General features: G+C 45.3%; 1 protein-coding gene across 1 annotated transcript in view; it reads left to right on the forward strand.

Moving 5' to 3' along the window:
* Positions 1-992: 992 nt before the first annotated feature.
* The window catches only part of PAMR1 (peptidase domain containing associated with muscle regeneration 1), a 94,887-nt gene continuing 79,434 nt past the window's right edge, over positions 993-16,445 (forward strand). Inside the window, exon 1 of the mRNA XM_003412280.4 lies at positions 993-1,203. Coding sequence (XP_003412328.1) covers positions 1,131-1,203 — 73 coding nt within the window. The 5' untranslated portion in view covers positions 993-1,130. The remainder of the gene's footprint in view (positions 1,204-16,445) is intronic.

Here is a 16,445-nt window from a genome sequence, read left to right on the forward strand (position 1 = left end):
AAACCTGTTGCTGTCAAGTCATTTCTGACTCATAGCAACCCTATAGGACAGAGTAGAACTGCCCCATATGGTTTCCAAGGAGCGCTTGGGGGATTCAAACTGCCAGCCTTTTGGTTAGCAGTCAAAGCTCTTAACCAGTACAGCCACCAGGGTTTCCGGATAGACATAGGGCTGCTAAATTGGCTCAAACGTGGCAACGATTGTGAAGATGGCACAGGACAGGTCTGTTTCATTCTGTTGTACATAGGCTTGCTAAGAGTCCGAACTGACTCTAGGGAACCTAACAACAACACAGTTACAGAAAGGAGCTGGCGGGGGGGTGCAATGGTTAAGCTCTGGGCTGCTAACCAAAAGGTTAGTTGTTCAGTCTACACGGTGGTGGCTCTGAGGGGGAAGAAACCTGGCATCTTCTTCCATAGAGATTACAGCCTAGAAAACCCTATGGGGCAATTCTACCCTGTCACATTGGGTTGCTGTGAGTCCGAAAGGACTTAACTACACCTAATAACAAAATAGTTGCAGAGGCTAAGTTTTCAAACTAGGGTCCTTGCAGCATGCACAGAGGGAAAAGAAGAGCTTGCAGCTAGAGGCAGAAGGCTGGGTGGGGAAAACGGGTCAGTCCCCTTTCTCCTCCCACCACCAAGACCCGTCCTTCCCAGGCCACACTTTCAATTAGGCTCCAGATGTGCAATCATGGCAGGCAAGAGGAACAGGTGGGGCAGAGGCCATCCAGCCTCACCTGGGCGGTCCACAGCCCCACCTGCCTCTGCGCCCATCCGGGGTGCTGCTAGAGCCCGGCCCACGCCCTAGCCAGATGGAGAAAACCCAGCCTGACCTGGGCTGCCCGCCGGGTCCGCAGCTTCCCTTCCAGCGCAACCCGCTTGCAGCTCCACACGGCCACACCTCTTCGGGCCCCGCAAGGGTTAAGGCGGCAGAGAGGAGAGGTTTGGGCTGACGTCGCTGTGGCTGAAGGTGGTTCCCCTCCGATGAGGATGGGAGAGCTTGGCCAGCTGAAACCCGAGCTCTCGCTCAGCTGGGGCTTGGGGAGGTCCCTGTAAGAGCCGCTGCCGCCTTCCTCCCTCGGTCCCTCAGCCTCGCCAGCAGTCACTCGGGGCACCGCCGCGGGGAAGATGGAGCTGGGCTGGTGGGCGCAGCTGGGGCTCACTTTCCTGCAGCTCCTTCTCATCTCGTCCTTGCCAAGAGGTACTGTGGATAGGGTTCAGGACACCCTAGGAGGGAACATCTCCTTCCTGGGGTCTGGTAGGGAGCAGCGTGTGTGTGTGTGTGTGTGTGTGTGTGTGTGTGTGTGTGTGTGTGTGTGTGTGTGTGCGCGCGCGCGCGTTGAGGGGGAGGGGGCCAGGGTGGGAAGAGGGGAACTCAAGAGTGTACTTGGAGGTGGTGGTGGTGGGGGCTTCTTCTGGTGATAATCTTGAGAGCCTGCAGGGCAGTGCTGGAGCACCTATTGCCCTCCCTGAGAGTGTGACATGTTTTTTTCCTCTCAACTTGTGAGCCTGAACTGCCTGAGAAAGGGTCACCAGCTCCAGTTTTATTTGCTCTTCTTCGTTATTTTTTTTAAAGTACAAAATTATCTCAGGGAATCAATTCAGTCTGAGTTCTCAGCTTGAACTTGCAGAAGCTAAGTTTTCCCTGGAAAGAGCTCCCTCAGAGGTGAGCAGGAAAGATAAGACAAGGAAGGAAAGAAAGAGCAAGGCTTGCAACAAGCAAAGCCAGCACTTGCTCGGGTGTTCCTCTTGGTGAGTATTGCTTGAAATCTTAGTCACAACCCTTTAGACAGATCCCCAGCATAGCAGATTCACCGACTCAGCATATATGCACTTCCTTCTTGATAAAGATGAGAAAGAAGACGCAGTCGAGGTTAAAAGTACAAGTTGTTTCTGGGATGCAGTGTTTGGAAAGAGTCCTGGCTTCTTTGTTTTTCACATCCCATTTTCTGAGCTGCAAACCCCATGTCAAATGGGCTCCCTGGGGCAGATGAGGCTGGGACAGAACCAGCAGCTCCTGGGAGCCTCTTGACCCAGCCAAGGGCAGAGCAAGGGGATGCCTTGTCTTGTAATTGCTCACTAACAGGCAGGGAAGAGGGGGGTTCCTAGGAGCATCTATCCTTGCATGCCTGGAGGGGTGAGACTTCAGGAGGTGAGAGGAGCCTTTCTGAGGTGAAGATGGGGCTGAAATGCCCAAAATTGACAAAACCAGGCAGTTTTGCGTAAGGCAGGGCATGTGTGGGTGTTTACTGCTTTCCCTTATGTGTTGGTTACTTGTCACCTGGGCTCTACCTGAGTGGTGGGTGCTCCATTCCTGCAAGTATCTGACAAGTGTCTGAAAATAAAACAGGATAAGTGGGTGATGAGAATGCTTAGTGCAATATGCAACAGTGTAGAAGGGGAACGTAGCCATAAGCCATAGTCCTTCATGATTAACAAAAAGCTGGGATACACAAAATCCGCCCATTTTGGCCAATACTTTTCACCTACCTATTGCTTGCCTCCTGAGTGGTTTAAATGGTTAATACGTATAGCTGCTAACCAAAATATTGGCAGTTCAAGCCACCCAGAGAAGCCTTGGAAGATCTACTTAAGAAAAATCAGCAATTGAAAACCCTATGGAGCACAGTTCTACTTTGGCACACATGAGGTTGCCATGACTCGGAATCGATAAGTTGGAATTGACTCAATAGCAGCTGGTTAACTGGTATGGCCTACCTGCCCCAGGTGGAATTTTCCTTAGTGATTTACTCTCAAAGATGGCAAGAGTGTTTCATTTGAATTTTGCCTCAGTGGCATCTGGAGCAGTCCAAAGACATTGATGAAGGAAGGAGCCCACGATGGCCTGATAATCTGTAAACCAAAACACCTGCCCCAGGAGTCACGTTGATGACCTAGCATTAAGACCATACTCCTCCCTCTTCCATCTCTGCCTTTTAGACCTCAACCTTCAGAGATGGGTGGCCTTCGCCCAACTCAAGGACCTTGGTTCCTTCCCTTATCACCAGTGCCCAATGGACTCGTTTCCTTCTCATGGTTGCACCAACCATGCCCTGCTTCCTTTTTATCATGTGGCAGGTGAGGTGGCTCAAACCCATAAAAGTTAAAAAACACAGCTCAGCTGCGCTTTTTGACGAGCCCAGGATCTGAAAAACCCCATTTATGACTGACCTGAAAATCTTTTTTTTTTTACCTTTTGCAATGAAAAAGCTTCAGGGCCAGCAAGTGTTGTTTTGGCAGCCAGAGCTGCCGACTAAATCAGAGAGGAACTTCACGTGTTTAGCAAGGCTATGTCAGTTGTTAAGCGTTCACATGCTGAGGGAAGGAGGAGGAAGAGAGTGGAGAAGGAAAATATTTCTTCAAGTAGCAAGCAAGTCCACTCCCTTTTGGAATTCTGAGCCTGGCCCTGTCAAGAAAAGCTCGGAAGCGTATTTCCTCTGTCCCATTACTTTAAAAAAAAAAAAAAAAGGGTTTGATGAAACATAAACATCCACTGGGATGCGACAGGAGCTTGTTGTGGTCAGCAGCATGTGATACATGCTGGAGGACAAGAATCCACACATTAGGCCAAATGATAACCCAACATAAACAGCATGTGAGGAGAGAAGCACAACTCCCCTGACCTCACCAGATAGCAGTACCTCTGCCAGCCTGATTCAACTGGAGAGGAAAACCTCATTTAAAATATATGGCTCTTGGGAATGAAACCTTAATATGGATAACTTCACAAGTGTTGGCTTCCAACAGACATTAGCTTGTGTGGAATGAACATAAATGCGACTGGGGAAGATAATTTGAAGCGCAGACATTTCAGCGGGCAGGAGCAGCCAGCCGAGAAAGGCAATGTGGAAAGAAAGCAAGGGGGAAGGAGCGGCAGGAAAAATTAGATGTTAGTTTATAATGGGATGTGCTAGCAAATTCCGAGGAGGCAGCTATGAAAATTGGACCTTCTTGGCAGGGGTGGATTTTTGTGGTGATGATGAAGAGGGAGTTCCCCTAATGTATACTCTGAGAGGTTCTGGCTTCTCCAGTGGGAAAATAATTTAATGGTGGAATCATGGAGTTTTTGAAACTGGGAGGGACTTTAGAGACCATTTAGTCTGAGTCCCTCAATTTCAGAGGACAATGACTTTAACAATCCAGCTAACTTTGAGTCATTGACCTAAATACTTTATATGCATTAATTCTCAGACCACTCATAGCAACCCTATGTGATGGTAGAATTGCCCTATTGGATTTTCTAGGCTTTAATCTTTACCAGAGCAGATTGCCAGGTCTTTCTCCCGTAGAGTTGCTGAGTGGGTTCGGACCTCTAACCTTTTGGTTAACAGCCTAGTGCTAATATGACCCTGTTTTACAGGTGAAGTTCAGAGAGGTTTTGTGACCTGTTCGAGGTTGTACAGACAGATTAGTGGAACCTTAGGTGAGCCTGGGGTATGTAATTCCTGAGCCCAAGCTCACCTGTTACCTGGGTGAGTTAGACTCACATATCTAGTAGGCTGATCTATGAGGCTGCTATACATCTAACCTTGGCATGGCTTCAGGACACACTTGAGGAGAGTAGGGAAAGCCCTTGCTTGCCCCCATTTTGGTGCCACTATTGGCCCAGCGGTGGCTGGCTGTGGCAAAAAAGGAGAGTGCAGAGCTGAAGGACTGCAAACTGGCAGCCTTCAGGCCAAAAGGCCTGCAAAAGTGTTTAGTAAGACACGTTTATATTTAGCAAGATACATTTTGAGTCAGAGTGTTCTCTCTGTGGTCTGACATCCCACCTTGCAACTCACATGTTTGTTACGTGTGGGTCCCTATTGGCATTTGAAATTTTGAACTCTACTTCCTGAGAGGGTGGGAGAAGAAAGGGAGAGTGAAGGAGAGAGGGTGGAAGGCTAAATGCTGAATGGCGGGAAATGCAATTTCTATGAGTCCAACTCCCAGGGATTGATTTGACTGAAAGGATTTTAAGAGCAGAAATGCCTAATATATTTTAAGTTACTTGTTTTATGGAACATAATCTCACTTCTCTTTCTGATCTTCAGCTCTTTGGTAAAATGTTTTACTTTCATGAATGCCCCTGAGAGTGAGCTTTTGGTGGAAACTGAGGAAGAGGCTGGGCATTATTTCCGAATCAATAGCTGTAGGCAAAGACAGCATCTTGGGACATGGGAGACCAGAGCCAGAGGTGACCTAGAGCAAGCAACTCCCTTGGGGATATCCAAAATTCTTAGAGGGTTTTGGAGTGGAACTGGCCTGGACCATAAAAAGGGTTCATTTAATCTGATCTACATTTGGCTTACATGGCTAGACTACGTGGCTGAGACGATGGTGTCTGGGGGAGCCTGGGGTAGCCTAATGGCTGGCCTTCCACCAGAAAATTATTTCCATCTGACCCACTAGGGGTGACCAATCCTGAGGCAAGAGAAAACAGCTCTACCTGCCTCTCCTGAGACCAGGTCCAGAAGCTGCAATTGATTTGGGGTGTGTGAAAATTGGGGAAAGTGCCATTTCAATGATAAATGAGGGAAGGTTACCCTCTGCTCCCCTCGTGTGCGTGTGGACCTGTTATCCTCATTCTATGGGTACTTGAAAGTCATGAAAGCTTAGTCTCCCTGACCTTATGTTTTATTTTAAAGGGGAGGGACAGGCAGTGTTTACATTTTCTAGCTCCCGAATTCCAGGGTAGAGGGCCTGCCGGAACATTGAAAGCTACCAGATCAGTGGCAGAAAATCTATCAGATTCCAAGCCTGCTCCATGTCTAGTAAATTCTGTTTGTCAGTCATCACAAGATCTGGGCCAAAGCGTTAGGTGTATAATGGGGAGAAAGATGTAAAACCTCATACCTGTAAATAAAACCACTCAAGGCAGGCAGAGACTTTAGAGTTGGCTGGAGATAATTCTGCTCTCTTAAATAATATGCCTTTCTACTACCCCCACCCAACTCTACTTCTCTCATTTTTCTGGGTTGCAATTATCTGAGACAAATGCAGAGCCCATGTGGGTTGAGAGTGGAGTAGCTAGAAGGAGCACATCAACGTCTTCACCCTTGATGATGGAAAGAAACATCAACCATGGGAGCCTCCTTGAAGGGGTTTCCATCCTATCACACCTAAGGGACTTAATCTCAAGTTTGGCTACCCAAGTAACTTACTAGTTTGTGACATATACTTTGTTGTTGTTGTTAGTTGCCTTCAAGTTGACTCCAACTCGTAGCAACCCAATGTATAACAGAATGAAACATTGTCCAGTCTTGTGCCATCTGCATGATCTTTGGTATGTTTGAGTTCACTGTTATAGCTATTGTGTCAATCCATTTCATCGAGAGTTTTCCCTTGCTTTCACTGGCCCTCTCCTTTACCAAATATAATGTCTTTCTCCAGCGATCAGCTCCTCCTGATGACTCATCCAAAGTAAGCAGGTCGACATCTTGGGCAATATTCTGTGATCCATCCATAGGATTTTCATTGGATAATTTTCAGAAGTAGATTGTTAGGCCTTTCTTTCTAGTCTGTCTTAGTCTGGAAGCTCTGCTGAAACCTGTCCACCATGGTTGATCCTGCTGGTATTTGAAATAACTGGCGGCATATCTTCCAGCACCATTGCACCACACAAGCCACCACAGTGTGACAAACTGACAAATGGGAGGTGGTCTGTATGCTTTCAATGTATTTATTTAATCCTCCCAACAAACCCAGGAGGTAGGTAAGTGCTATCATTATTTTCCCCAGTTCACACATGAAAGAACTTAGGCAGAGAGAGGTTCAGGACTTGCCCAGGTCACATAGCTGGATGTCTGTGTTTTGAACCCAGACAGCCTGGCTCCATAACTTATGTGCTGAAAGACTACACAATGCTGTCACAGTCAGCAGCAAGTCAACTGTGGTAGATCTGCTGGCTGTATTTTGGCTGACAGATACAAGAAAAAGATAAAGGGGTTGTCATGAACGTGGTGGTAGTAAAGAAATCTGGTTATCCCTTGGACTGACCTAAGCAAAGGCATGTGCCCACATCTCTGGAGGCAGAGTGGACAGGGGGAAACAGAAGGGCAGAGTTACAATAGCCTCATGGAACCCAAAGGAGCCCTAAAGGAAACTGGGGTGCTAAACAGACCAAACACCCAACCAACTTCCAGAATATCTGTCCCAGTCTAATGCACCTCACTCTGATTAGACCTGGAAAGTGAGAATTTCTTTGTCCCATGGCTCAACTTTTATAATGAAAATCATGTGTCTGTTTGCAGAAGAACAATATGGAAGATTAGACATATTTCAACTCCAACCCTGTCACCCTGTAGCACTGCTTCTTTATGGATTTGTTCTGTCAAGATCATGACTGTTTAAACTCCTAGGGCATTGGATGGGAGGAGCGGGCCTGGAATGAATAGGGGAAGTGTATTTTTTTTCTTTTTTTGGCATAACAGTTGATGGATATTGCAGGGGATGGAGATCTGTCCCCTTCCATTAATACCGAGACAGGCTTTACTCAATTCATTTCAACCTTGATTGAGGTTCTGCTGTCTACTAGATGCCAGTGTCCTGAGTCTTATCTCAAGTGGTTCATTGAAGCATACTTCTTGGCTGAGCAGCAGATAAAGACGCTGATTTCTGTTACCTTTCTGCCTCTGAAGTTTGTGAAATGCCCTTACTCCTGCAGCCTGGGTGTCTTTATTCCTGCCATCTCTGAGGTTCTGGCTGTCTGAGGTTGTTGAGTTAGTGGTTTGGCAGCAAGTATCTGTGTAAGCAGAAGTCTGGTCAGTCTGTCTGGTGATTGGAGGACCAGGGCTGCTGCTGCCAGAACAGAGCAAGGAACACATTCAGGCAACTTTAGCTCATGGGGAGAAATAGCAGTTGTCTTCATGAGCTAAATTCATGATCAGTTAGAAAAATAAAAAAATCCAGCTGGTTTAATAGAAAACCAGTGGATGGAGGTAAGATGTTGGCACAGTTGCTTAAAAACAAATGAATCGTTTAAGGACTCCAAGGAATGAAAGTGTCGATGATTCTACATCCACTTACTTCATAGGATTCCTTTGAAGGAGGTCAGTTAATCCTCCACGTCATGGAACTCCTCCTCAGGAGTCAAGAGTGATGGGGCCCTTGGTGGAGAACACTTGAGACCTCCTGAGACAAGGTGCCTGAACTTAGCTTCTGACTGGTAATATCTACTCCCATATATTCCATCTTGCCCTGGATGCAAGTTGAAGGAGGGGTCTTCGCTGGATAGTAAAAAATCTTTATTGTAGGTCTTCTTTCTCTGACTTCCTTCCTCCCACTGGGGGACATGCCTGCTTCCAAATGGGTGTTCAGCCTCCCTTCTGTGCAAGCCTGGCCCCCCTGGCCAACCCACTGATATAACAGGATGAGTGAGCTTCTCAAGCCTTTCCGGGAATGAGGCATAAACTGCAATAAACAAAAATGTTCAGCAATAATGGACCCAGTGGATTCGCTCTTCTATACAATAGAGACTCCAAAGGTCACAGCAAGAGACATTTCTAACATCAGGCTTTGTCATAAATAGTCTTTACCCTGGAAATCACGGGAATCCCACATACGTCACCATGCTCATATTCATGAATCCCTCCAGCAAACTTTATCAAGCACCTACCAGGTGCCAGGTGTGATCCTAGGTGCTAGGGATACAATGATGAATAAGGCAAGATCCTTTTCCTTGAGACACAATCTATTGGGAAAGCTTGTGGCCCAGTCTGTCATTTCCAAAAATAGGTTTCATGGAACACTAATTCCGGGAGAGATTTAGCAACAAACAAAGAAAACACAGGAATTTATGATGACATAGGTCTGGGGCTCTGGGGATTAACTATGTACAAAGCATATGGTAGACTCTGTAATGTCCTGAAATAAAGCTGTTATTAGCATTTTACAGAGTTATTTGATCGCAGAACTTTTTTTTTTCACATAATACCTTATACCATCCATAGAAATTAGTGTTCCATGGAATATGGTTTGGAAAACCCTAGTCTCTCGCCCATAATGAAAAAAACATTAACAATTATCTCACCATTACAGAGGGAAGGTAAGAAGGGAATTTGAAAGTCTGAAAAACATAGGCTTCTCTTCAGACTTTTGCTGAGGTACAGTCAGAAAGTCTGATGTCCTCATCACTTAACACTTGCAGAGACATTGAAAGAACCAGGGAAATGATGGCATGCCCATGTTGCCATGAGAAAAATCCTTACCAGCACTGACGTGCGTGCTTCATCAAGAAAGCTCATTTCCTATATTCAAGTTGCTTAAAGCAACGGGGTTGGTCTGGGATCAAGGGGCAAACTGAGGTGTGAATCTGATTAAGGAGCACCCACGGTGCCGTGGCAGTTCTGGGGGGTGATAAGAGCCATGACTTAGCTTCTGTCTTAGTTTCCTAGTGCTACCATAACAAAAAAATAACCCAAGTGGGTGGCTTTAAAGAACAGAAATTTACTTTCTTGTCGTTTGGGAGGCTAAAAGTCCAAATCAGGGTCTCAGCCACATTGATTATTTCTGTAGGCCTCTCTCCTAGTTTCTGGTGGCTGCTGGTGATCCTTGGTGTTCTTTGCTTATAGATGGGTCCTCACGTGGCATCTGTCTTCCCTGTGTGTGTCTCTGGGTCTATATTGCTCTTTTTCTAAGACACCATTGGGAAGTGATTAGGTTTAGGATGCACCCTACTCTGGTATGCCCTCATTAGCATAATAAAAAACCTATGAGTCATTCCAACTCATAGCTACCCTATAGGGCAGAATAGAACTGCAGACCTTATGGTTAGCAGCAGAATGCTAAACCACAGCACCATACCCCTGTTTCTAAACGGTCATATTTACAGGTACAGGAATTAGGATTTCAACATAAATTTTGGGGGGACCCAATTTAATCCATAACACTTTTTAATCCATAACAATTAGATTATGCCCTTGGTGTCAGCCATGCTGTCTCTCCTTCAAAAATAAGGTAAATATTCAAACATATTTCTAATGTCTGGGGGCCCGGTGGCACACCTGGTGATTAAGCGCTTGGCTGCTAACTAAAAGGTGGGTGGTTTGAACCCACCAGCCACTCCGCAGGAGAAAGATGTGGCAGTCTGCTTCTGTAAAGATTTACAGCCTTGGAAACGCTATGGAGCGGTTCTGTTCTGTCCTATAGGGTCGCCATGAGTTGGAGTCAACTGGATGGCAGTGGACTTGGTTTGGTTTCTAATTTCAAGGGGTGCTGAGTCCAAGGCCCAGTCATCACTAATTACCGTCCCCCTTCTACCACACACACACTCCTTGCCTCCAATCTCTTGTTATTTACCCTTATGCTTGCCAGTAGTCCCGGTAAAGCTCAGCCACTGTGACCCTGATTTGCACAACCTGGAAGTGGTCTGGGCTGTTTACACTGGTGCTGTATCCAGTAGAGACAGCACATGAGTTTGAGATGTTCATTGACCCTTTGCTGTTTCTGGGACCTTTTTTTTTTTCCTGCGTCTGCTAAATATTGTTCTTGTTGTCATGCAACATGGTTTCTGCCTTTTTTCTCTGCCCAGACTTGTTGCAGATTGGATGACTACAGCAGCAATGGATGAGGAGTAAAACCAGCTGTTCCCTTAAAGGGCATTCCACTGGAAGTGGTAACACATGACCTTCTCAGTAAAGATTTAGCCCCCATTTACCATATTTATAGAATTCATCTTTGCTAAAGATATTCTGGTATAGATGTGTTCAAGTTTGCACATGCATGCCCGTAGAAGAATAAAAGTGTGGAAATGTATACGTTTGTGTGTGTATACATACGGATGAGTATGTGGATGGGCTGTAGAGTATGATGGTTTAAAACATGGCTAGTTTTCTTGGGCAAGCGACATAACCTCTCTAAAGTAGCTTATCCCCTCCTCATCTGTAGGCTGAAGTTAATAGTGTCTATGTCATAGATTTATTGCAGGTATTAAATGAGATAATCCATTTAAAATGCTTAGTATTGTGCTTGGGAAAAAGAGACTACTCAGGAAATTAGTCATCTGCTACTCCTCTCCTTTCTTCTCCTATTTTTCCCATTACCACAACTTTCACAAGGGAATTGAGAAGTAGAAATATTGGGTGTTTTCACCTAGAGTAGGATGTAAGCTACATGGTCCTCTTGAGATCCCCTTGACCTCAATCCATCCTGTTCAGCTACGACTCTGTCAGAAAAAAAATCCCTTCATGATTCACCATATGTGAGTCTCTTATGACTTGATTTCTTCCCTTGATTTTAGCATGTACCCATCTTCCAGCCTTAGGCGGAATGCTTTCCATAAGCTATCCTTTAGTGTCTCCATGTTTGAAATAGGATCAGGGGCAGGTTCTTGCAGGTACTGAGGAGACCGTGACTTGCAGAGTAGGTGACTCTGGGTCACTGACTTTGCATCCCAAACTCTGAGGCCTCTTAAAAGCCTACAGTCTAAAGAACAGATGTTGGCACCTGTTGTGAGGCAGGGGTGGAGCCAGCCAGGAATCCTCAGGTGAAAAGAAGTTCCCTTTTGTCTTGTCCTAAATTGCAGAGCCGGGGGAGATAACTGTAATGAGGGCTAGCCTGCTGCCATCTCAGAGCTTAGGGACCCATCAGACATATCATTATAAATGCATCACCCTCCCTCAACATTTCTCTACACTTGACATCTGTTGTTGGCCAGCTGCCTTTGGTAGAATCTGCCTTCTGCCTGGAGTCAATGAATCTGGATGTGAAGACAGTAACACTAACTCTTGAAGCTCTTGACAAAGAGGTGGACAGTGGCAGACCAAGACCCCTGTGCAGTCCTAATGTGCTCTGATTCAGAGAGGATGTTTTGAAGTGTTTGAGACTGGGAGCAGGTGGGTTAGTTTATGGATTCCCTGGATCTGGGGAAATCCAGATGGGATTTTTAGGGCATAGCTTAAGCTTTATTGTTTTTAATATAGCAATTCTAATGTTTTGACTGCCGTATTTGCTGAGCTTTATTGCCAGATACTTTTATACACACTATTTTATTAAATTATTTTTTCAGTAACCAAGGCTAATAAAAAACGGATCTATTCAACTCATATTCCCAACATTTGAAATAATCCAGAAGCAGCTGTCCTTCAAGGATTTTCAGCATCACAGCTGTGGAGGATAATGGCAACTGGGGACTCCTCCAGGATGCTAGAGTTTTGGTTTTTTTCTCCTCGCCTAAGGATGTGGAATTGCTATTTCTAAAGTGAAGCAGCAGGAGGTGACGTATGTCCTACTTAATGGTGTCTAAAGAGGGGGAATTAGAAAAAAGAGACTAGGAAATCTAGAAGCAAGGGGAGGAACCCAGAATGCTAGATATAAACATGAGCAAACTGCTTGACAATCTTAACAATGCCGTGTATGTGTGGGCTTTGGGAGAAGACATTCTTAGTTATGTTCTTCACTTTCTTAGCCATCTGCATCTTAGCCAAAGATGTGATGACTTTTTATGCTGCAGAGAGTAATGGTGGTGGTGGTTGTTGGGTGCCTTTGAGTCGATTCCAGTTTATAACAATCCTATAGAGCACAGTAGACCTTCCCCATAAGGTTTCCTAGGCTGTAATCCTTATGGGAGCAGATTGTCAGGTCTTTTCTCCTATGGTGGGTTCAAACCACCAACCTTTTGATTAGCAGCCGAGTGCTTAACCCTTGCACCACCAGGGCTCCTTAGTATACTGATAAAAAAAAAAAAAAATTATAGTCCCTGAAAATTACACATTTTTTTTTTGTCCAAAACCCTTTATGCCATTGCCTTCTAAACTGCACTAACTACAACCCCATCTCTCTCACTGCATCTTCTTGAGGCTTTGAGGAAAGGCCATGGCAAAGTGATTGTCTGTGGTTTTCCAGCAGCAAGAAAAAGAGAGAGGTTCCATGAACCTGGACCCAGAATGAATTCCAGACGGTCAGAGTTCCTTTCAAGACCAGTAAGAAATCAGGGTTATTATCCTTGATCTTTAGACAAGTGGGAAACAAGAACCAATACAGAGTACAGCTGTACATGGGATGGAGGAAGGGTGGATCTTTGTTAACACATTCCCCTAGAGGTAGTGAAAGCAGCATAGCATAGGGCTGCGATTCTCAAAGGAGCATGTTTGTTTGGAAGGCAGAGACTTGGACCTCAGCCCAATGGAGCCTGAGGGAATAGGTCTGGATTGAAGCCCAGGAATCAGCATGGTAGGTGGTTTTAATGCTGGTGGTCTGGGGAGTGTAGGAGATGAGAACATAGGCTTTGACACACGCAAAAACTGAGTCCTAACTGCCACTTTCTGTGTAACTTTTTTTTTTTTTTTTTGCCATTTTTAGAAAAAAAAAATTTTATTATGCTTTAGGTGAAAGTTTATAGCTCAAGTTAATTTCTCATTCAAAAATTTAAACACATTTTTTGTGACAGTTGCAATCCCCATGATGTGACAGTACACTCTTCCTTCCTTCTCCCCTCTCCCAGTTTCCCTGTCCTTTCAACCAGTTTCTGTCCCTTCCTGCCTTCTCATCCTGCTTTTGGATAGGAGCTTCCCATTTGATCTCACGTATCTGTTTGAACTAAGAAGCACATTCCTCACATGATTATTTTTTGTTTTAAAGTCCTGTCTAATCTTTGTCTGAAGAGTGGACTTCGGGAATAGTTTCAATTCTGGATTAACAGTGCGTCCAGGGGCCATGGTCTCGGGGCTTCCTCCAATCTCTGTCAGACCATTAGAGTCTGGTCTGTTTATATAATTTTGAGTTCTGCATTTTCCTCCTGCTCTGTCTGGAACTCTCTCTTGTGTTCCCTGCCAGGGTGGTCACTGGCGGTAGCTGGGGTTACTGTGTAACCTTGATGAAGGTACTTAACATTTCTTTGCCTCCATTTCTTCACGTATAAAATGTGAGATCAAAATGCCATTGTGAGGACTAAATGAAATAACACTTGAAAAGCTCTCAGTACTGTGCCTGACTCATAGCAAGCTCTCAATATATGTTTGTCATTGTTGTTGCCATTCGGAATCATGAATGATCTGAGAGCCAGACCAAGCATGATGGCTAAGTGCTTTAACTCTGGAACCAAACTGACTGGGTTTGAATTCTGTCTCTGCTGCTTACTACTTGTATGATCTTGGGCATATTATTTAACCTCTCTCTACCTAAGCCCCCTCGTCTGTAAAATGAGCACATTCATTGCACCTATATTATGGATCGCTGTGAGAATTAAAGGAGTTAGCATAGGTGAAGAACCTAAAACAGGGTCTTGCATGCAGAAAGGGCGGCAAAAGTGTTTGTTGTTATTATTATCTGAAACAGACTGTTACTCAACGTTTTGCAGTGATTTCAGAGTACCACAATGTCTTCCCTAAACTTGCCTTTGGTGCCACTATTAGAAGCAGAGAGCCCTGTTCTGGGGGGACTGTTGATATGACCTGGAACCTAATTGCTTATCTTGAACATAAAGATAGTAGTAACACCGGACGTCTAAGTGCTCTGTAAGCCACTTTACTTTCATTAGCTCTTGTATCCCTCATAGGAAAACCTGGTGGTGTAATGGTTAAGTGCTATGACTGCTAACCAAAGGGTTGGGAGTTTGAAACTGCCAGGCGCTCCTTGGAAACTCTATGGGGCAGTTCTACTCTGTCCTATAGGGTCGCTATGAGTCGGAATCAACTCGACGGCACTGTGTTTTTTAACCCTTATTACAACCATGAAGTACCATAATGACCCACATTTCATAATGAAGAAACTAAGGCACAGAGAAGTTCAGTGACTCACTCCAGGTCACATGTTAACTGGTGGAGCCAGGATTCAAATTTGGGCAATCTGATTCTCAAGTATGTCTACTTCTCCAGTGGCTGCACTCCTTTTCTTAGCCTGTAAAGTGCCAGGTGTGAGCTCCTGAGAGTCAGTGTTGCATATTGGGAAGAACAAGCCTTCAAAAAGAGCTGGTTTCTGATCTTTCTTCTTTTACCTGAGAGCTCTGTTACTGGGGCAATTTATCTGTTCCTTAGTTTCCTTGTTTGCTAAAAGAAAAAAATAATACCTGCTTTGAAGGGTGGTTGTGAGGATTAAATGAGCTGGTATGGTTGTGAGAATTAAATGAGCTGGTATGTGCCAAGGGCTCAGATGGCTCTTAGTTTGTATTGGTGGCCAGGAAGCAGAGCAGCCTTAATGGAGTCACAGCATGGGACAATGTGCTATTGGTCAGGATGAGGAAGGAAGGAAGTGACATACTGATTTTTGCCCTCTACCCCTTGGTGCAATGGCTAAGGGCTTGGCTGCTAACCAAAAGATCAGTGTCTGAACCCACCAGCCACACATTGGAAACCCGACAGGACTGTTTTACTCTGTCCTATAGGGTCGCTGTGAGTTGGAATTGATCTGACAGCAGTGGGTTCGGTTTTTGGCCCTTTTCACTCCCCCAAAATATACACAATCCTTAAAACCAGGTTCCCAGGGGATCCATTGAGTTTTCTCACTTCTGATACCACAGGGGGGTGATGAAGTCCTTAACTCTCTAGCCATCATTATCTCATTAAAGAGAGAGGCTGTGAGAAAGGAAAGATAGAGGTCACTGAGGTTGGTAACTCACTGGGACTGAGGGTCACTTGATCACAGGACGGCTCTCAGACATGTCAAGATTCAAAGGCTCAGGAGGAGATATGGAGTCACAAGGGCCTCGTTGAGCATTCCATCAGTCCTGATTCAGTCCCGTCATTGCTGCCTGGACTTTGCCTGTCTGTCATCAGCCCCCAGAGCCGGCGGTCAGACCCTCCAGCTGTCAGCAGTGCTGGGTGCTGGGTAGACATCACTGTGGGGAGCTCAGACAGCACACTAGGAGGTGGGCGAATGAGTGGGGATGAGTGAGGAGCCCAAGCTGCCTAATTCCATCTTTCTCTGATCCATGTCTCCTTTTTTTTTCTCCCTCTGGTCTCTGATGGTTTATAAAATGGCAAGACAGTAAAAAACTCAGTATAAATTTTAATTAAATATGGGTCAGATGGGAGGGCCATGGGGCTCTTTGTGGACATGAAAGTTCTAACGTCAGGGAGGAGAGAGCACATCATAAAAATGCCTTTCTTTGCCACCTTCTGGGGTGGTCTTTGCCTGGGCCTTTAGTCTGACAGCTGATGTTTTGATCAGGTATGGAACAGGCTGACCATTGTTTTCATGCAGTTTGCCCTCAGAGTCTCTTCAGATTGACCATAACCACCATCGTAGCCTATTTCCTCAGAATAAGAGTCTTGAAAACATGGCACTTTTTCATTGAGGTTATGCTTAGGGGACATAAGTGCTTCTCTTGACACTCTGCATAGTTAAGCCTCTGATGTTTGAGGGATTATTTCTCTATCTTGTCGGCAGTGGAAGTAGATTGGCCTTAAAGCACTCTCAAGCTAGTGAGGACCTATGCAAAATAATGATGACGATGACACCACTGCCAGCCAACTTTCATACATTCACTCACTTATTCACTTGGTCACCAAAGATATGAAGTTTACTCTG

The sequence above is a fragment of the Loxodonta africana genome, chromosome 7 (assembly GCF_030014295.1).
Source record: "Loxodonta africana isolate mLoxAfr1 chromosome 7, mLoxAfr1.hap2, whole genome shotgun sequence".
Taxonomy (NCBI): Eukaryota; Metazoa; Chordata; class Mammalia; order Proboscidea; family Elephantidae; genus Loxodonta; species Loxodonta africana.